The 17,760-nt window shown below is 38.1% G+C and overlaps 2 protein-coding genes across 2 annotated transcripts; both read left to right on the top strand.

The window, feature by feature from the left end:
• Window positions 1-1,173: 1,173 nt before the first annotated feature.
• On the top strand, window positions 1,174-6,274 carry LOC105936379 (taste receptor type 1 member 1-like). The gene is made up of 6 exons (XM_012877174.3): window positions 1,174-1,358; window positions 1,475-1,772; window positions 1,881-2,606; window positions 3,327-3,533; window positions 3,859-3,979; window positions 5,298-6,274. Exons 1-6 carry the CDS (start codon window positions 1,174-1,176, stop codon window positions 6,224-6,226), a joined length of 2,466 nt encoding a protein of 821 aa, XP_012732628.2. The 3' UTR covers window positions 6,227-6,274.
• A 3,633-nt stretch (window positions 6,275-9,907) lies between these two features.
• LOC105936372 (taste receptor type 1 member 1-like) lies at window positions 9,908-14,081 on the top strand. Its single transcript, XM_012877168.3, has 6 exons — window positions 9,908-10,089; window positions 10,322-10,631; window positions 10,813-11,526; window positions 12,089-12,295; window positions 12,655-12,775; window positions 13,153-14,081. The coding sequence occupies exons 1-6, from the start codon at window positions 9,908-9,910 to the stop codon at window positions 14,079-14,081; spliced, it is 2,463 nt and encodes an 820-aa protein (XP_012732622.2).
• Window positions 14,082-17,760: the final 3,679 nt, after the last annotated feature.

Here is a 17,760-nt window from a genome sequence, read left to right as displayed (position 1 = left end):
TCCTTCCCTCCCCATCCCAGAACGCCTCCCTCTGCGGGCTCCATCACACTACCACACATGTAGGACATGGGGAGTGGGGACAGCCCTGGGGTGTGGGGAGGGTTTCCCATCCCTGCTGTCTTGTGGCAACCTGGACCCCAATTTTAATGTACAATTTAGGCACTTTAATTTATAACATTTTCATGACACACATGTAGGGCCTGGCGTCGGGTGCAGTTGAGGCATCCATGGGGGGCCAGTTAGGTTGGTCTCACCGCTGGTGCTTTTACCTGCCTTCAAATGTTAAACTGCATATAAACATTGAGGGTTCTGAATGTGGTGTGTGTGTGTGTGTGTGTGGGGGGGGGGGGGGGGGGGGGGGGGTTATGAATGGACAGCATTAAACTGTTGGTTCTTCCTGACCTCAACACCATTGAACACTTGGGGGATCCGCTTGGAGCTACTGTTTGTGCCAACCCAACCATACCAGGTCCAAATGACTTGCATCAAAAGCTTGTTGAAGAAGGGGTTGCTATCCCACAGCAGTATGAGCAACTTAGTGACCAGCATGTGGAGGAGGTATGGGGCTGTTTTGCTTGCATAGAGTTTTTCCAAACACAACACTTGGTATTTTTTGTGTAAAGTTTACTTACTGAGAAAAGTTTTGATATACTTAATACAAATTTTTCTTGCTGCAGAAATATATAACAAATATCAACAAACTAACCAATGATATTTTTGCACATTACCATTACTCCCACACCATCACCTAATTTACGCCACAGTTATAAGAAGAGTGTTGGTACTGTAATAATGAGCTAATCTTTTACATCTTTAATTTTCTCCTGGCTAAGTAAAATTTTATGCAGATCCTCATAACGTACACGACTATATTAAAACACAAATTAGGAAATTTGTTTCATTTTATCACAAAGTAGAACTGCATTTGGGTTCGATTAATAATAAAGGCAGTGGACTTGGTGCCGCTTGCTGGTTGTTTACATCATGAGAGCAAGGCAGAAGGGGATTAGAAAATGTTTGCATGCTGACATGTAAATTCTCCTTTAACCATCAGCCCTGCATGTATGACACCTCATTCATCTCGAGTTCAAGTGCACGATAATTGTAGCGCCGTCACCAGCATTGACTCTCAAAAAAGTTGCTTATGTTTTCCTGCTGAGTCATTTTGTAATTATGAGAGAGAAACAGTTTCTTGCTTATCTGTGTCTACTGGGATGTCTTCTGCTTCCCCTAATTAAAGTTATCTCTGCTTCAGAGTTCAAATTGGATGGGGATTATTTGATTGGGGGTCTTTTTGATATTCATCATGTCAGTGGAGCATATCGTCATTACAAGCCAGAAGCCATCACCTGCTCAAGGTAGGTTTTATGAGCTTGATTTTAAATGAAGTTGTGATCGCCTCTATGTAATATAACCTGTCGAGGACAAAAATTGGTGGTATCTAACTTAATGTTAATGTTTCTCCTGTTGACAGTGAACGATTTATTCTGTCAAGTTATCGGCGATTTCAGGTGATGAGATTTTCTGTTGATGAAATCAATAACTCCACCAACCTGCTGCCAAATGTAACTCTCGGCTATCAGATATTTGACCACTGCTCAGACACACAGAACTTTAATGGCGTTTTCAATCTCATCTCTGATAATAATTTCATATACCCATGGGACGAGTTGAGCAAGAACATTTCTAAAGTGATCACGGTGGTTGGCACTTATACAAGCACGGAGACTCTGACCGTGGCCCCGCTCTTCATGACGAATCTTATTCCTATGGTAAATCTGCACACTCCTGACTTTAACTAAGACCAAGGAACTGCATGATGAAATGTACATTTTGGAGGAAATTAGTTCTAAACGTTGTGATGTTTTTTTATACAACAGGTCAGTTACGGAGCTGCTAGTTCCATCCTTTCAAGAAAACAGAATTTTCCATCTTTCTTACGAACAGTCCATCCCAACAAAGATGTCATTGAAGTGGTTTATAACATCCTGCAGAACTTTGACTGGCGATGGGTCTCATTCCTTTATAGCGATGGTGATTATGGAAAAGATGGCTTGGACTTGTTCATGAACAAGATAAAGAATACGGAGATCTGCTTGGCGTACACCAAAGGCCTTACTGAAAACACAGATTATTCTCAAGTGTTCGACCAGCTTGAGGCACAAAGAGTGAATACCATCATCGTTTTTGCTCCTGAATGGACAGCTGAAGCTCTGATTAAAGCAGCTATAGAACAAAATGTGACAAACAAAGTTTGGATAGCCGGGGATGCTTGGTCCTTACACAAGGAGCTCCCCAAGGAAAATGGAATCAGAAATATTGGAACTGTACTGGGTGTTGCTGAGCCAAAAATGGCAATACCAGGCTTCAACGATTTTATCTATTCCTCTGAAGCTCAGTCTCAGCATGATAATACAGATGAGGAACCATTTTGTAATCAGATTTGCAAGTGCCCGAATGTGACTGCTGAAGATATCATTAACGCAGACCCGTCTTTCAATTTTCCTGTTTACTCTGCTGTCTATGCTGTTGCACATGCTTTGCACACTGTCTTGCAATGTGGGACTGGCAGGTGTAATAAAGCTGTATCAGCACAACCACACATGGTAAGTATACAGTTTGAGATATAAAACTCATTATTTTTTACTATCTGAATTACCTTTTTATGTTTTTGGAAGTGCTTTGAAAGTGAAAACTCACTGATATTTATTTGTCTGGATAAATGCTTTCATTCTAAATACATACACTTTGTATCAGAGCAAGGATGTTAGTCTCAAGGGTAGTTAAATTGACAGAAAATAATAAAGTAATTTATTTGGAGTCAGCCTTCTTGAACTTTTAAACTTCTTGAACTATTAAAACAAGAAGCCACTATGTCAAAGGTGTTCAAAGGTTGGACACCCCTGTTCTGTGTTTATTATAGGGATTTTTCATGGTAAATCATAAACATTGTAGTGTTCTGTTTTGAAACTTTTGGGTTTCAAGGCATTTTATTAATTCAAATTAGAAATTTGTTGCCTGCCTTTGTGTTCAGTCCTCTTCACTCTGACATCCCTAAATAAGATCTAGTGCAACTAACATCATTTAGAAAACCCATTATTAGTAAATAGATCCACCTCTATGCCTCCAGAAAAAGAACGTTTTGGATACATAGACTATAAAAGAGTCATTGTGACAATTATGAAGGCCTCATTTAAAGAACAAAGTCTATATTTAAACTTTTTTTTCCTGCTTTGAATTCACCTTGTTTATTCCACACCTCTAATACTAAAGTAAAGTAGCAGCTGTATTTTATAAATAATCCAAACTTTGCTTGTCAAATACAGGTTCTAACAGCACTGAAGAAATCCAACTTTCTACTTTTAAATCAGAGCATTCAGTTTGATGAGAACGGAGACCCGATGTTTGGGTCTTATTCAATAGTTTTCTGGAATTACAGTGGGGATGCAGAGGAGATTGGGTTTTACAACTTTTACCCTTTTCTCCAGTTCTTCATCAACAGCACTAAAATTCAGTGGCATTCAAATGGGGAGGTAATGTTGGCTTTTCAACTTAAAGATTGAAGCACTATATTCAGTATTAAGTTTGATTTTCCAGCTTGAGTGTATAAATATGTAAAGAGTCAATGTCTGTAATCATGTATATGTATATATATATATATATATATATATATATATATATATATATATATATATATATATATATATATATATACGTAAAAAATAAATAGTAGTCATCACTGTTAAGTGTTTTTTTAAACCAATTACAAAGCGAAGAAAGAAAAGGTAATGTATGAATTGTTGCATTTAAAACTTGACCCATCTTTCCCTTTTATGTCTTTATTTTTAACTCACACAGGAACCAGTGTCTTTTTGTTCCAAAGAATGCCCTGAAGGGTATTCAAAAACCCAAGAGGGAATCCATAAATGCTGCTTCAACTGTACAGTCTGTCCAAATGGGACTTATATCAACACTACAGGTAAAAGGTCCTATTGTAATGAAAATTGGCATGGAAGCAGTTTGCCTATCTTGCTCCAACAAAAGATAACTTTCACATTTCTTCCATTTTATCCATATTGTTATAGATGTATCATACGTAGAGGCTTTATGTGTTCAGGTTGACAAACGTTTACACCTGAAATAGTTACATAAACAATTGACTCTTTACTGTCAAGGCTACAGGCATCTTTTTGGCCCACATGTGAAAACAAAACAAAAGGGAGGGTTAGCAAGGTTTATTTTAAGAGACTCAGAAGAAAGAAACACACAGCTATCTGCTGGATGCTGTTTGGGTTCGGCAGCGTCCGTGGATGAGAGAAAGTCAGCCGATTCTTGGATGTGAATATGAAGCAGGGAAAGAACAAAGCTCTTACTCTGAGCCGGAAAAAAAACCAAGTCTGGGGAGGGGAGGTTTCGTGGGGAGAAGGGAGCCGTGTTTGTCTTCGGCTGAGCGGGGCCGAGTGTGTCTCAGGGAGGACACTGGTGGCTGGTGGGAGCGGAAGGTTGAGAGCGGGTCGGCAGGTGGAGTGCTGGAGCAGGAGAACCCAAACTTAGTCAGTGCTTGAGTCCTTAGATGTTGGAGGTGAGGCAGCTTCTTGAACACGTAGTAGGCAGAAGTGAACTGGCAGGAGTTCTGTAACCCAGAACAGTCGACCATCATCTAGTGAGAAGTGGTAGACCTGCTCCTGAATTATTCCAGCCGCTAATGAGCAGATCAGGATCAGGTGAGCCAGCTGCCAGCAACCCAGCCACTCCTCCAGCAGCAGTCCTCAATACAGGTAGCACTCCCACACTGAAAACAAAGTTAGATCACCAGGATTATGAGAGCTATTTGGATGCTTGAGGCAATAGTTCAGCATATGTGTAGCATAGCTTGCAAATAAGTATTGCTATTATTGTGTAATTGTTAAACAAACTCTCTGTAATATAGGATGAGCTCAGTTGTATTTTTTCTTTGAAGAGTAGACATCAAACCAAAGTTTCAGTCAATTCCAGCAAAATCTTCTCACTCTTCATCACTGTTGGTCATGGAGTGCTTTGAAAAATATTAAAAGCCCTCCAATTTCATAACCAATAAAATTTCTGAGAAGCAAGATCCAACAGCACAATTTGAAACTCTGCGGATGCTGTTGCGTCCCATGTGTTGGGTCTTCACCAACACAAGTTACAACATCTGATTCCTCTTTGGAAGTATTTTAGAACTTAATTGAAAAAAGATGCTAATTATAATTAAACATGTGCCTAATTGAAGTTAACCCCAACTTTCTTGACTATGTCTTTTATGCTGTGTAAACCAGAGGACCCCTACAACTGCATCAGTTGCAAGGAGACAGAGTGGTCAGATCAAGGAAGTACACAGTGCAACCTGCGCCTGGTGGAGTACATACCATTCTCCGACAGTGGCGCCATAGTGATCATGTTTGGAGCCTGCGCTTTAGTGGGCCTCACACTAGCCATGTCTGTTCTCTTCGCCGTCAACTACAACACTCCTGTTGTCAGGTCTGCCGGTGGGCCGATGTGCTTCCTGATTTTAGGCTGCCTCAGTGTGTGTAGTCTTAGTGTGTTCTTTTACTTTGACAAACCTACAATTGCTTCATGTGTCTTAAGGTTTTTACCATTTCTATTGTTCTTCACTGTTTGTCTGGCATGTTTTGTTGTACGCTCTTTTCAGATTATTTGCATCTTCAAAATAGCTGCCAAATTCCCCAAACTCCTCAGTTGGTGGATGAAATATCACGGACAGTGGTTGGTCATCAGTGTGGCATTTGTCACTCAGGCTATTTTACTTGTTGCTGGTTATTCTGTTGCCCCCCCAAGGCCTTATAGTGATATATTTTCCTACACAGAAATAACCATACTTGGTTGTGATATTAACCTTAAAGCAATCTCTGGTTCTGTGACTTTACTTGCCTTACTGTGCTCCCTCTGCTTTATTTTCTCCTACATGGGAAAAGATCTCCCTAAGAATTACAATGAGGCCAAAGCCATAACCTTCTGCCTGCTGCTTCTGATCCTTACTTGGATTGTGCTCATCACCACAACCATACTTTACCATGGAAAGCATATTCACACATTCACTGCTCTGGCAGTGCTTTCTAGTCTCTACTCTTTTCTGTTATGGTATTTTTTCCCAAAATGTTACATCATTATTTTTCAGCCTCAGAAGAACACTCAACAGCACTTCCAGGGTCTCATTCAGAACTATACAAAAACCGTCAACCAGTAGTTCCCTCCAGATATGTTCTGCTTTACATAATATCTTAAGATTCTTGTAATCTATCTTTTGCAAGCAATTTAAACTTGTGAACAACTCAGTCCTAACTGTTCTTTGTGGATATTTGTTTATATCAAACTCCCTCTAGAACATTGTGAGACAAGTCAATGAGACACATTGGAAGGAGTCATCAAAGGCATTTGCTGCAAATCAAGAAATGCTCTCGCTAATAAGTTTTTCTTGCTTGCTGACCCTGACTTTGCTTTACATCTTTTAATACATACCTTCAGACATATGTATTAGTGTGTTTTAAGACAACTATATGAGTATCCAGTTGTTTTTTATCCTATAGATATTTCTACTTTCTTCTTCTCTACTCATAATATTTTTTTTAATTAAAATCGATTCAACCTGATTTTAAAAAGAAAATCTTAAAAGATTATATAATAAAGTGTATGTACTGGTAACCTATGCACCTGGTCTGCCTTTTTTCCAATGTTTTAGCTCTGTAAACAGATCCAATAAAATGCATAATAGGTTTCTCTACTGTGTCCTGTGTGGTTTTTCATGTTCTGCTGACAGAAGCCTACATACTACCAGTGCTTTGGACTACATTGTGCACATCAAACAAAAAAAAAAGAGCTTAAAAGCTTATTTATAATCTTTACAATTAAGGAAAGAATATGTTTAGTACAACTGCTAATTTAATTCTTTCAGAATAAGGTCAAATTCCTTAATCAAGAAAAATTAGGGATTGTTCTGTTTGTTGTTCTAAAAAGGCATTTCAAACATTATCTATGATGTTCTTATTCAATTTTAAAAACAAAAGCTACACTGGTTAAACAATACCTTTCAAATGATTAAAGGAGCATAGTGTAAGGTCCAGAAGTTTGCCCCCTCTGGTGAGAAGTTGAAATGACACCAGTGTTGTGCACATGCATTGGAGATAAGGAAAAACATCTGCTGCTCTGACTGCACAAATCTTTTGTTTAGAGACAAAATGTCTTTTGAGGTAAGAAAGCTATAAATATTAAAGTTAGCTTATGTTATCTCGCTAATGCATTGATTACGGCGGTAACTCAACAAAGTAGCCAGGTGAACGAGAGTGCGCAGCGCGTCATACCCACACGCATGACCAGAGGATTCTGCCCGATTGACTCTCTCATGAACTGAATAACTGAGCCTATAGAGGCAACTGCAATAGATAGAGGATAACTCATTTTACACTTCGAGCAATTGTAATGGCATGTATAGGAAACAATTAATAATGTTTCAAGATCCAGTAAAAAAATAACGTAAAAAAAATATGATTCCAAGAGGGAAAAGACAGGAATGTTACTGGAAACACAGTATGAATATTGGTGTTCACTGAAGCGGATGTTAAACCTGCTGAGGCTCATATGTGACCGCAGAGTTGACTGACGTGAGTAAATGTTCTAATATGAGACTCTTAAAGTTGCTGTTAGATCATTTTATTTAATTAGTAATGGTTGGTCTTTGATCACGCTGAGCTGCCCTGCAAAATGACCTCTGCTGCTATGAATGTCTCTGTCAAAATTATTAGAAGCAGACTAAATGAGGGTGGCCTGAGTGCTTCTAATAGGCCCTGTGCTCACTGTCTGGCACCGTGGAGATTTACTGGTATTTTCCAAAACGTCACAGAATTAGCAGGTTTGGTACCGCTGCCAGCCTGATCATTTTGGTGGCAGTCCTGTATAGGATAGACGATGTCACCATGATCCATTCTTCCTTGTGCCATCCTTAGACCCATTGTTAAACCCTTTCCTGGTGCAGTGGGTCCTGGGTTCCTCCTGGTTCATCACAATGCCTGGCCTCATGTGGCACGAGTGTCTAGGCAGTTCTTGGAGGATGAAGGAACTGATACCACTTACGGGGTCCATGCTCTCTTCAGTACTTGGTGATCTTGTAGATCCAATTATATTCACAGATTCTGTACCTTGGAGCATCCAGGGGGAATTGTAAGGTGTCAGTATTTAAACCTTATTTGGGAATCAGCTTCTGTAAGTAAAGTTTCCAAGAAATGAAATTGAGCTTTGATCTCTATCATTTCACATTTTATTCCCTGGGTATAATGTCAGGTCCTGTTCCTGTTCCATCTTTTGATGAGTTGTTTATTTGTTCTGCTTTTTTTTGTTGAAAATTAATTGGAAAAAAACTTTGCTAGTCTCTGTCATCTGTCTTGCTGATATGCACAGTCCCTAACAAATATAAAAATGTATGTTCCTCTTGTAATATAAGATCTAATAATATAATTTTTCACATATAAAAGGGAAAAGCTGAAATACGTGTGATTAATTCTGTTTGCAAACTGTTATTGTAAGATATATGAGAAAAGCATTATCAACTCACTGCTAACCAACTGAACCTGGATTATACACAGACTGACCTAACCAGCAGGTCAAACAAAGACAGATAAAATCGTTTTAATTTCATCCGTAATATCATTGTGTACTCATCTTGCAACTAAAGTGCAAAGGTTTAATTTTTTATCATTAAAAATACTGATATAGGACTATCTATCTATCTATCTATCTATCTATCTATCTATCTATCTATCTATCTATCTATCTATCTATCTATCTATCTATCTATCTATCTATCTATCTATATATATATATTCATTCACCCTCTATTTTCCTCCTTTAGCTTTAACTCCAGCTTTTTTATTAACACTTCAACATCATCCTCTTGCCACATTATGTGTAATGTAAACCAGAGTGGCCAAAGACAAATTTTGCCACAGTGACAAATGACATATTCTTGATTCTTAAGTCCATCTCTTTACATCTTTTGCAATGTGGACAACATAAAATCAAACTTTAACAGACTCCTGCTTCTATTTTTCGTGATCTACCACCTACCACAGAGGTCTTTGCAAATGATCTGTGTGACCAAAGATGAAGTCAAGCAGAGCTCATTTGTTAGAGGATGTAGCATTTTACCATAAACTGAAGACACCTGGATAAACTAGTCAAATCATTAGAGTTAATTTGCCTCTGACCACTTATGGGCTTAAATCTGCATATTTTTTTTCTTGTCATTCACATTTGATTCCTATACTGACACAACTCTCATCCTGGATCTAAACACATGACACTGTTCAAACGTTGGCTGTTTGACTAGTATGTTTGTTCGTATGTAAGAGTTTTAAACATCTTCAAATTGGTTTGCCAAATTGACATCAAAGCCACATTTCTAAGCATTATTTCTGACAATTACAATTTGACACTGCAAAAACATACATGCCAAATAGCCATGTGTGCCACTTGTGTATTAAAAGACAAATCTTGGCTAGTCAAAGTGGTTTCACTGTGCAGCTGAGGTATTTCTAATTTAAAGCTATTTAAAAGATGCCAAGTAGCCACTGACTTGAGAGGGATTTTTTCTTTTTTTTAAAAAAAGTTTAAAGATTATACAGTGACTTCCCACTTGCTTGTGAAAACATCAGCGAGTCCTGAACTGCTCGGATTTTTTTTTTCTTTTTTGCATGCTCATTTGTTAACTGTCCACCAATCATTTAAAGAGATGTATATTTGACATGCAGAACCATGCATCAAAAAATGCACGGACATGCGACATTAAGGGGTTGTCATTTCAAGAGATGTATTCCTTGTAAAAAGAGAGAAGGTAGCGCTAAGATTTTTTATTAAGATCTTGAATAACTGCACAAGAATGAAACATTTTCACTCTTCAGTGGGTTTTCTCATAATTCTTTGGCTCTCGCTGAATCTGTGTGCTGTCACGGCCTCGGAGTTTCATCTGGATGGTGATTATTTAATCGGAGGACTGTTTGATATTCATCATGTTAATAGTTCAGTTTATCTCAGAAGACCCGAAGCCATCGACTGCTCCAGGTAAGTTTCACAAAAGATTATGCGTCATATTTTTAAAGAGCCTGTCCTCAACTCACACCAGTCATATCACTGTAGCTTTGTAGGACTTTCATTGCGCAGAAGATTGATAACTCTTTATGGAATATTTACATGCATACAGGGAACCAGAATTTTTGATAGATTGACAACTCTTATTTACATGCATACAGGGAACCAGAAATCTTTTCCTCAACTCTGTTTTCTCTGTTTGCAGCCAAGCTTTCTCTCTGTCAAATTACCGGAAGGTTCAGTTGATGAGATTCTCTGTGGAGCAAATCAATAATTCTACCAACCTGCTCCCAAATGTTTCTCTTGGCTATGACATATTTGATCAATGCTCAGACACACAAAATTTCCCAGAAATGTTTAATCTCATGTCAGAAAATGGCGTGGTCCAGCCATGGGATGAACCACAAACCAAGAATTTCTCAATTGAACCCAAAGCGATTGCTGTGGTTGGCGCTTTCACCAGCACCAACACCCTGGCTGTAGCCCCTCTATTTATGTCAAAACTAATACCAATGGTGAGCTCACTTTACTATTTTCCTGTATAGTCTTTATATATATACTTTGTAATTTATGACACAGAGCACAAATTACCTTTTCAATGTCAATTAACAGTTAAGTTTTATTTCATGATAAAACTTTTAATTCATAGTTCAGTTATTATCACAGAAATTGTCTGAATAATCATTCTCTCTACAGGTTAGCTATGGAGCTGCCAGCTCTGCCCTCTCCCAGAAAAGCAAATTTCCATCTTTTCTCCGAACAGTGCATTCCAACAAAGAAATCATAGATGTCATGGCCAACATTATAGTGCACTTCAGCTGGCGATGGGTTGCTTTCCTTTACAGTGACAATGATTTTGGTGTTGATGGACTGGAACTTTTCATAAAAGCAATTAAGGATACTGAGATCTGCCTTGCCTATAGCAAAGGCCTCAATGATGATACAGAGTACTCTCAAACATTCAAGATTTTAGAGGAACAGAAATTAAACACCATCATAGTTTTCTCCACAGATTTGCATGGTGAAGCTCTCATTGAGTCAGCAATTCGACTGAATGTCACTAAAAAGGTGTGGATAACAGGGGACACCTGGTCTTTAAACAAAAGGCTCCTAGCGTTGGAAGGGATCAAAAACATTGGAACTGTCCTTGGGGTGGCTCAGTCAGTATTACCAATTCCTGGTTTTGACAATTTCATCTATTCTACCCAAGGCCAGAGGCCAAAAGAACATGGGTTTTGTAATCAGGACTGCAACTGCAGCAATATAATCCCAGAGGACATTATTTCAATGGACCCATCCTTTTCATTTGCCGTTTATTCGGCTGTGTATGCCATTGCTCATGCCTTACACAACGTCTTGCAGTGTGAAGCTATCAAATGCAACCATGATATTAAAGTGCACCCGTACAAGGTGAGTAAGCAGGCAAATAATAAATATTTTTTAGTAATTCCCAATAATGGTATCTTTATTTGGTTATAATTTGGTGGTGCAGGAGCTAGGAGTTTGTTCTGTAACCAGTGAGTTGTTGGCTCAAGCCCCCACTCTAACCATCCCAGTAGTTGTGTCCTTCCTTGGGCAAGACACTTCACCCGCTTTATCATGATGCCGGTGGTCAGAGGGCCCAAAGGCACCAATTGTATGACAGGCATGCTTCTGCCAGTCTGTACCAGGGCAGCTGTGGCTAAAATGTAACTCGCCACCATCAGTGTGTGAATGTATGTGTGAATGACTCAGTGTAAAGTAAAGTGCTTCAGGGTCCTTAGGACTCAATAAAGCACTACAGGTTGTTTACCATTTAGTTTAAAAAATACTTTCCTGTATGCTGTTGCATCAATGCACATAAAAAGCACATTTAGTATAATGTATCTCATTATTTGAAATGTTGCAAGTAAATCTAAAGGGAATTTCACCAACCTATTTAATAACTGTGGATCAAAAACGTCTAACAGCCTGTTTTCAATACCCACTGTAGGTTTTGGAGGAGCTGAGGAAGTCAAATTTTACACTCTTAAATGTGAGCATTGGGTTTAATGATGATGGGAACCCCATGTTCGGATCGTACTCCATAGTTTTCTGGAACCATAGAAGCATTGCGGAGGAGATTGGCTTTTATAAATTCTACCCGTCTGTAAGTTTTTTCATCAACAGCTCCAAGATCAAGTGGTTCACCAATCAAAAGGTAAGTTGGATAATAATAATAATAATAATAATAATAATAATAATAATAATAATAATAATAATAATAATAATAATAATAATAATATTTATTGTATGCTGAATAATATTTATTATTATTATTATTATTATTAGTAGTAGTAGTAGTAGTAGAAGTAGTAGTAGTAGTAGCAGCAGCAATAGTATTTGAGCTTATTTGAGAAAGATACAGTGATGAAAAGATAATCAGAAAAAAGAAACATATGGATACTTATAACATAATACTTATAAGTACCATATATTTATTATATGGTTTGCCTTCTTGGATATTATTGCCATTTATCTCGTGTTACAGTAATCTTTACTTTTCCTGTATGTGTGAAGGTACCCATTTCCCAGTGTTCCCAAGAATGTCCTTCTGGATATGCAAAGACCCAAACTGGGGTCCACAAATGCTGCTTTAAGTGTGAAATTTGTCCAAATGGAACCTACATCAACACTGCAGGTACATGATTTTCCATTACATTTTTCCAGTCACAAAAATGATTGGTTGTATTTTGCTGGGAACAAAGGAGGCTGTTTGCAACATTTACTATTTACCGTAGACCCTAACCTTACTTATTTCAGCTTCCTAGATGCAAGCTGCTATTTGGTTGCTGGCAACAGCAGTGAACTGTGAGCAACATTAGATAACAGTTTAATATTAATGGCTTTGTCTGAATGAATAGCGATGAAAACTAAAAATAATGCTTTATAATGCTCTCCCTGTTTTTATTCAAATATTTTCATGTAGCACTGCAGCAAAAAAAAACAAGGCCCTGCATCCCTTTCAGGGAATATGATTAACAAAAATGTATCTTTCTTTTTCATCTTCTAAAACAGAGGATCCTTACAACTGTGTCAGCTGCAAGGAGACAGAGTGGTCTGAGCCAGGAAGTACAAAATGTAGTCAGCGGCTGATGGAGTACGTACCATTCACAGACGCTGGAGCTATTCTGATCATAACTGGGGCTTGCATCTTGGTGGGCCTGACTGTAGCAGTAACTTTTCTCTTTACTATCAACTACACCACACCTGTTGTGAAATCAGCTGGAGGACCGATGTGCTTCCTAATTTTAAGCTGTCTAATTCTGTGTAGTCTTAGTGTGTTCTTTTACTTTGGAAAGCCAACAACAGTGTCCTGTATTTTACGATACTTACCCTTTCTCTTGTTCTATACGGTTTGTTTGGCTTGTTTTGTTGTGCGCTCTTTTCAGATTGTCTGTATTTTCAAAATAGCTGCAAAGATCCCCAAACTTCAAAACTGGTGGATGAAATATCACGGACAGTGGCTGGTCATTACTGGGGCTTTTGTCATCCAGGTGATTTTTCTAATTAGCAGTTACTGTGTTGGTACGCCCATTCCACACCGTGACGCAGTCTCCTACAAGGACAGGATTATTCTTGGCTGCAACATTAACATTGCAGCTACCATAGTCTCTGTCATTGTACCGCTTTCCCTGTGCACTCTTTGCTTTATTTTCTCTTACATGGGGAAAGACCTTCCAAAAAATTACAATGAGGCCAAAGCAATAACATTCTGCCTGCTGCTGCTGATCTTTACCTGGATCATCTTTGCCACAGGGTACATACTCTACCAAGGAAGGCACATCCACACTTTTAATGCCCTGGCAGTGCTCTCAAGTCTCTTCTCGTTTTTGCTATGGTATTTCCTCCCAAAATGTTATATCATTGTTCTGCAGCCTCACAAAAACACACAACAGTACTTTCAGGGTCTCATTCAGAACTACACCAAAGCAATCAGCCATTAGTTAAGTTATGTTACAGAATATTGGGTTAAACCCAGCAATTTTGGGAAAGACTTTGCAACTACACATTAATCAATTGGCAATGATGAAGTGTGTTATTTTTATTTTTCCCAAACTAAGATTGTGTTTTTAGCTACTATAGCCTCTTAATAAAACAGTAATTCATCTAAAGAGCTTGATTAATTTTATTACATTTAGTACAATTTTATTTGTACATAGTTACCCCACTTCTGAAAAGGAAGTTTTCTCCGCCCCCCATACTGCCATGTCATTTGTACTCTTGACCAATCACTGGACAAAAAGGGTTGGTTTTTCCATATTTTTCAATGATAAAGAACATATCCAAAGATATGCAAGATGCATATTTGAGATATGCAAATTTCGGATATTTCCAGATCGGGAACTCTTAGAAATCTAGAGATATCCAGGAGAACCTAGGGATACTTATCCCTGGAGTATACGGTAAAAATCCAGCACACACATTTTCAGAGGATCCACCCAGGATCTTCTTGCATTTTAATGGGATTTTCTAAAGATTTCTCAACACGTACCCTGAAGTATATGCCTATACTCTGGGCCTGCATTCTCAGAAGATCATTGCTAGCATTTCCTTGTATATTCCCTGGATCTTCTGAAGATCTCTCGAGATACATACTTACGTACACGCTAATATGCTGACCCCATATTCTCATAAGAACTTATTGAGGATTTCATTGTACATTATATGCATCTTTTGAAGATTTCTTGTTATCCTTATGCATACTTACATATCCTGAGCTTGTATTCACAGAACATCCCAAATTGGATTTTCTTAAATTTTTTCTGGATCTTCTGAAGATCTCGATACATATCCTGCATGTATCCAAACCCTTAAACAATCGCATATGTGATCAGGATTCTCACCAATGTATTTCAGTGTAATGGCTCATTACGCTGAAAGTTGTCAAAGTTACGCTGAAATTAGATTGTTACGCTAATTTGTTTATGAGTGCAATGGACAGTACGACATGGAACAGTACGACACAGATGTTTGAGTGCAACATAGAAGGGTCAGTAAAACTCTTGAAGGTGCATGGGCACAGCTATAAACCTCCCAAACAACATCAGCTAACGCTAGCTGTTATTAGCTTGACATACAGTCCCCTTTGAGCTGCACTAGGCAACACTCCACTTTGAGAATAATCCCAGAGAAGCAGCGAAACCTCACACCAGTGTGCACACCAATCTGGCTTCCCTGTGTTGGCCTTGAAAGGCAGACAATCATAATTTCTCCTGAATGTTGTGTAAACACGACACTCAGTGACATATGTGACCTGGAACAGAGCGCTACTGAACTGCCTGCTAAAGTTCCATTGTTATCAATGACTTTGGCTGTGAGGTCTATCTCCCACAGTTCACAGACCTACATTAACACACACATGATTACACTAAAACACACAGACACACATACTGTCTTTGCTGTGCTTTCCCTCTGTTCTGCTGCTTTCTGTTTTAGCTGTAGTTTCGGAAAGGTCGGATCAATGAACTTAAGTTGTAGCTTTAAGGATTGTATTAATGTATGAATAGAAACAGTTATGCTTTGACTTTTGGTGATGAAGTTTGTTCCAGTGAAACTAAAGAATTCTAGTCAAGGATTTACTTAGGTTAACGTAATATGTTTCTGTTGGTAATATATGAATATAAACACACTTTAAAATGTTAGTAATGAAGCGTGTTCCAGTGAAACAATGAAACAGAAGAAGTTATTCTAGTTGTAGCTCTTGAAAAGTCCTATGTAATATTTCCTTCTGTAATGTTTTCCTGTTCATATACAGCACTTTGAATCGTCTTGTTGTTGAAAAGTGTTAAATAAATAAGCCTGCCTTGCCTTGACACTTGATTTTTTATTAATGTACCTATTTCTCCTGGAAGTAATTAAAACTTTACTTGGTAACTTAGGAAGCTGGAGGACGCTGTAGCAAATGATCAACCGGAAATGATGTGTGTCAGGCACATCCCAGCCATGTCTACATTAGCTTGAATAGTTAATCTTAAGTTATACAAAACGAAAAGGCTACGGTGTAAACCATTAAGCCACTGTGATGCCAGTCAAACATTATCAACGATGACGACTAGGACATTTCTGATGACATTGTGAAGCATGCCAATGCAACTATTGCTCAAAATTGCAATATACCGTAGTGGAGAATGAGGGTTTACCATGTGGATGTTTAGCATAACTAAGGTAACCACAGTGAGATATACTAAATCATGAACAGAATAGGTACTGGAATAAAAGAGATCAGAGCAGATTTTTACTGTTTTCAGTTGCTGATCCTTGCAGTCAGTGTTTCCAAGCCAGAAAACATCAAGCACTCAACTCCTCCATTTGAGGTTCTTCGAGTCGTTTGATTTTTGGGATGTAGTGAAAGCTGTGCTGTGCTGAACCATCTGCATGGTTGGAACGTCCATTCACCCAACATAAAATAATCATTGCAAGCTTTGTAAGAAATAGAAATAAAATAATTACTCCTCTCTAGTCATACGTCTAAAGCAGTTCTGCCTACCAACATGGTGGTTAGCAACAGAGTGCCCAGATATGTGAGGTCATATGTATATTCCTTACAAAATAAGGAATATACATTTTGCTGTCACTATGCCACTACAAACTTTAATGTACTTTTTAATGTACATACAGTGGTAGATAAACACAAGAAAATGTAGAAATAACATGAATCCTACATTTCAAAAGCCTTTTAGAAGGAAAAATCTAAAACAATTTCCTGCATTTGTATTCAGGAAGCATTTTTGCTACATATTTTCAATTGGATCTTGATGTTGGGTGGACTTTTGCAAATATGCTTTAATCTACACCAGGTGTTTTCAACTTCAGGATTCAAGAGTCGGAGTACTGTATCTTTTACATGAGTCCCATCTCTGATGGCTGAATATTCTGTATTCAACCAGGGAAGCATATATAGCACACAGAACATCAGCTCTTGAGGACTCAAGTCTTTTGAAGCTTTAACAGTTTTTCTTTCAGGATCCATCCATCTTCCTACTGTCCCTCCTCTGCTGAAGAAAGCCATTTCCACAACATGATGCTGCTACTTCCATGTTTAACAGTTGGGATTGTGTGTTCAGGATAATGTACACTCACAGTTTTCTGCCTCACAACCCCTTTTGCATGTAGTACAATACTTTTATGTGATCCTATGATGAGGTTTATAGAAGTTGTGTATTTACTGGTAAGATGGCCTCTGAATGTTGGTTGGACTGGATTTTAATTTGTAAAGGCCTCTGAACACGCATTGCTTTTTATATTTGTATTTTACTTTTTTGTTTAAAAAAAACATGTTTTCTTCCTTTCACTTCACCTTTGTGTCCTATTTTTAAATGGTCTATGGCATAAAATCCAAATAAACTAGATTCAGCTCTGTCTGAGTTTTTAACACTACGAAATACGAAAAACTAAACAATTGAACAGTTTTCCTTTCAGACCTTGAAACAGTAGTTGATCGTCCATCTAACAAAGATTTGACAATGTTTGTGGCTTTAGCTGTAATGTTGATCACATTATTCTAATTTCTCAATGTTTTGCTGTTTTTGTTAGCTGCTATGCTTCTGTGTTTATACTAAACCACCAGCAGATGTCAGAAAGCCTGAAATTGTCAAAAGCCTGAAAAGACAAGCATCAATTTTA

The sequence above is a fragment of the Fundulus heteroclitus genome, unplaced genomic scaffold, assembly GCF_011125445.2.
Source record: "Fundulus heteroclitus isolate FHET01 unplaced genomic scaffold, MU-UCD_Fhet_4.1 scaffold_280, whole genome shotgun sequence".
In the NCBI taxonomy this organism is placed as follows: domain Eukaryota; kingdom Metazoa; phylum Chordata; class Actinopteri; order Cyprinodontiformes; family Fundulidae; genus Fundulus; species Fundulus heteroclitus.
The sequence above is the reverse complement of the archived record's forward strand: the minus strand, read 5'-3'. Positions and strand labels throughout refer to the sequence as shown.